Source organism: Apiospora phragmitis (genome assembly GCF_038363925.1).
Source record: "Apiospora phragmitis strain CBS 135458 chromosome Unknown utg000006l:1.0-5683423.0:1.0-5690449.0, whole genome shotgun sequence".
Classification (NCBI taxonomy): Eukaryota; Fungi; Ascomycota; class Sordariomycetes; order Amphisphaeriales; family Apiosporaceae; genus Apiospora; species Apiospora phragmitis.
Genome location: NW_027117404.1, coordinates 1,971,782 through 1,975,539, shown reverse-complemented (window position 1 = coordinate 1,975,539; position 3,758 = coordinate 1,971,782). Strand labels below are relative to the sequence as shown.

The window sequence follows — 3,758 nt, the reverse complement described above, 5'->3', positions numbered from 1 at the left end:
ATAAAACGAATCGCGTCGGAGGAGTGGTCGTATAAAAACGTTTAAAACACGCTTACAGCGCTATAAAATCTACGGAGAGCCCGGGCATAATACGCGTACTTATTAAAATAATATAGAAATATCTAGAGATAAGGATTTCGATTAATTTTAATATATTAAATATGTTATAATAAAATTAATTTATATTTTATTAAAAAGGGTGTAAAAAAATAAGATATTCGCTTATATAAGATATTCGCTTATAAGATACGTTAATATAAAAAAAGTATTTTAATATGCGATAAAGAAAACTCTTTATTAATATAATAAGTAATTATATTTAGTTTATAGTATAATATTAAAAGTGGTTAATTAAAAGTATTTATATAATAAAGTTATTAAAGCTATTTATTTTATTAATAAATTAAATTAATATTTAAATTAATTATTAAAATAAACAAGATTTATATAAAATATATAAGAAATATTTATTATTTAACTTTAATTAAATATAATTAATATTTAGTTATTTAATATTAATTTATTAAATTACGCTTTATATTATTATTATATAACTCTTTTATTAAATATTTAACTTTATTTATTTATTTTATATTATTTATTTTATATTATTTATCTTATATTACTTATTTTATATTAAATTATATTTAAATATATTATATTATTATAATAATTAATTATATTAAATAATCCCGGCTTAAAATTAAAAGTTTTACGGCCTGTCGTTTCGATTTTTTCACTTTTTAATAATTTAAATAATTTTAATTTCGAAGGTATACTATATTCTCGTTATATTTTAAAAGCGTAAAATTACGTAATAATAAAGAGCGTTATAAAGTGCTAAGAATTTATTCGTGCCGGTTAATTTTACGATAAGCTAATAAATTCTTTCTTTTTTTTTATAACGAATTTAAAAAGAGTATCGCCGCTTAAAGCGTAAAAAGGCGTTAATTAAAGAGCGGTTTTTTAAGTTATAAAAACGTTATTAAAAAGAGATAAGCGAGGCTACTACTCGTTAGATTTACTTATAAAATTAAAAATAGATAGCTCGTTTTTAAAACTTAAAGTTAATATAATATAGTTTTTATTCTTTAAACGAATTAAAAACGTAAGAGCGTTAAGAGTTTAAGGCCGCTATAGCCGTTTAAATTAACGAGGTCTTTAATATAATAGATTAAAACGTTACGAACTTTTCTTTTTTCTCGGTTCTCTTTAAGCTGTTAGTTATTATGTTTTAAACGTTTAAAGGGCTTCGCCGGCGTTTTTTAAATATTTTTTAATAAGTAGCCTTTTTATTTAATAATATATTAAAGGTTTCGCTCTACTTTTCGCTTATTAGTAATCTTTTTAATTTTATATTTATATTAATTTATTTCGATTTTTAATTACGTATTAATGAAGTACTTTTAACCGCTAGTTTAAATAATAAAATATAAGCTATAAGATATATTTATATTAGTTTAAGTAATATTAGCTAATAATTGATTTTTAAAATAATATCCGCAATTTTAAACAATTTATTCAAGTTTTTTAAAGTTTAGTTTTTTATTTAGCTATTTAATTTTAATATTTCGTTATAAAAGGTATGTTTTTTTATTTTTTTAATAATTAATTCTTTTAATTTTATATAATTAATATATTTCTTTATTTGTTTTTAAAAATATAAAGGTCTTATTATAAAGTAATTTTAAATTTCTTAATTTTTTATCTATATAGTTAAGCCAGCTGACGGTGCTACGGTCACCCCATGCAACGGCGACCCTAAAAACTAACAATAATACTACACAACAATAATACGAATAATTTAATTAAAAATCAATACAAAATCCTAAAAACACCATTTCAGTCCCGAAACGCTTCTATGACACTCTCAATCTCAGATTCAGAGTCAGATTCAATTACAACGGCTTCCGGCGCCGACGATGGAGGAGTAACAGCCTGGGGTTCCGGTGCAACGCCATTCATCTCCCTCTTAACTGCCATGGCATCTCGTATACGCGCAAACTTCTGGTTGGGGTTAGGCATTACTCTTTTCCTCTTTTTACCTCTTTCTTTCTCTAGATTACCTTCCAAAACTGACTTCTCGTGCTCCAGTTGGCCGATCTGGCCGTTCAAAGTATCCAGACTCTTCTGGAGCTTCCGGAACAAAACCCGGCGCGTCGCGCCATCGAAAATAGCATCATCACCACCAAGCGTATCCGCTAACTCTTTAATCTGGCGGCTGGTCGTAGGTGTTGGCAACGCTGTGGAGGAGAATTGTTCATCGGAAACGTCGGGGGGAGGCTCAGATGGTCCTGCCTCTGCCTGGTCTTCCATCCTCCGGTTCCGGCTATTGAGGGGCTTGTTGATATCGCGAGGGAATATACCAGTTGCGGCCCAGCCGCCAGTTATTATATGCGGCCGAAAGGCAAACCTTCTAGCTGGCTCGTAGCACCGGAGGAAGTCCCTCTTGCTCATATTCATGTTGTTGAGCCCCATACAGTGTAGGGTCACCTTCCGGTGGTAGGTGTCCTTCAGCACACTGAAGGGACCAAGATCCAGGGGTTGCAATAGGTGCGACGAGTGTGCCGGAAGGAAGAGAAGCCATATCTTGTGCTTTAAGCACGTCATGATGAAGTCTTCGCTTGCGTGGCTGGCGTGACCATCCAGGATGATGAGCCGCCACTGGTCCTCGTTTTCAGGCTTTGTATGAGGGATGAAGACCTCATTTAGCCACACCAGGGCCAGCTCCTTGTTGGTCCAGCCTTTAGGGGATGCCGCAAAGACCCAATCCTCCATGGCATCCGTTAGCGAGTCCTCCTCCTCCGGAAACCATTGCTGCTGGACCCATTGACCCTTGAATATGATGAGAGGAGGCAAGGCTCGGCCCAAAGCGTTGTTGCATTCGACCGCAGAAGCCCATTCTCGGTTAGGGGAGTCTGCAACTAGTATTCTCTTCATTCCAGCAGGTCCAATAACCATCATATTCGTTCCACAGCCGAGCTGGTTACCGATCTCGTCGACGTTGAACCGAAACTCTGGAGGGATCGATTCTAGAATAGGATTGTTGAGCCGCTCGAAAAACTCGATGATTTTCTCTGCGGAAGTTGCGTTGAGCCTTAGGAAATCCATCCTCTTGGAAAGAGCAGCACCGATAGATGGATGGCGAGCAATAAATCTTTCAACCCAGTGCTTGCCGAGGATTATATTGATCCCGTTGGCTTGAAGGATCCGTTGGGCGAACATCCGGAAGATAACGTGCGCCGGTGAGCAGCCTAGATCATACTGTACAAGGCACCAAGTCACGATCTGAGACTCTTCCGCTGTTGTCAAGGCCTGGAAGGACTCATTCCGTTGTTTTATAGTCTTGCGGCCGTGAATCCGAGCCCTCAGAGTTGTTCCAGGGACATTGTGCTTCTCGGCGGCTTGTTTCATTGACGAGCCATTTATAACATCCTGAATCGCGCGTTGCAGTGCTGACTCGTCAAGTTTACGGCCCATCGGAAAGAGGAAAAGAAAAGGAAAACGATGGTATTATTCAATTGACTATAAATCAAAAGCTGACTGGTTTATATACTGATTTATATGTGGTGCTGTCAGGGGCTATCTAAATTTAGGGGTCGCCGTTGCATGGGGTGACCGTAGCACCGTCAGCTGGCTTATGATTAATATTAATTCTTTTTTAAAAGCTTTTTAATAATTTTAAAGTTATAGTTATAATTTAATTAAAATAAGAAAATACGTACAGGTTTATTATTTATATTATTTTAAATAAACTA

The 3,758-nt window shown here is 34.5% G+C and overlaps 1 protein-coding gene across 1 annotated transcript; it reads right to left on the bottom strand.

The window, feature by feature from the left end:
- Window positions 1-1,808: 1,808 nt before the first annotated feature.
- Window positions 1,809-3,480, bottom strand: PG994_005885 (transposase; the record flags this gene model as incomplete). The annotated part of the gene is made up of 2 exons (XM_066857294.1): window positions 1,809-1,828; window positions 2,127-3,480. The coding sequence occupies 2 exons, from the start codon at window positions 3,478-3,480 to the stop codon at window positions 1,809-1,811; spliced, it is 1,374 nt and encodes a 457-aa protein (XP_066716563.1).
- Between the last annotated feature and the right edge of the window lie 278 nt (window positions 3,481-3,758).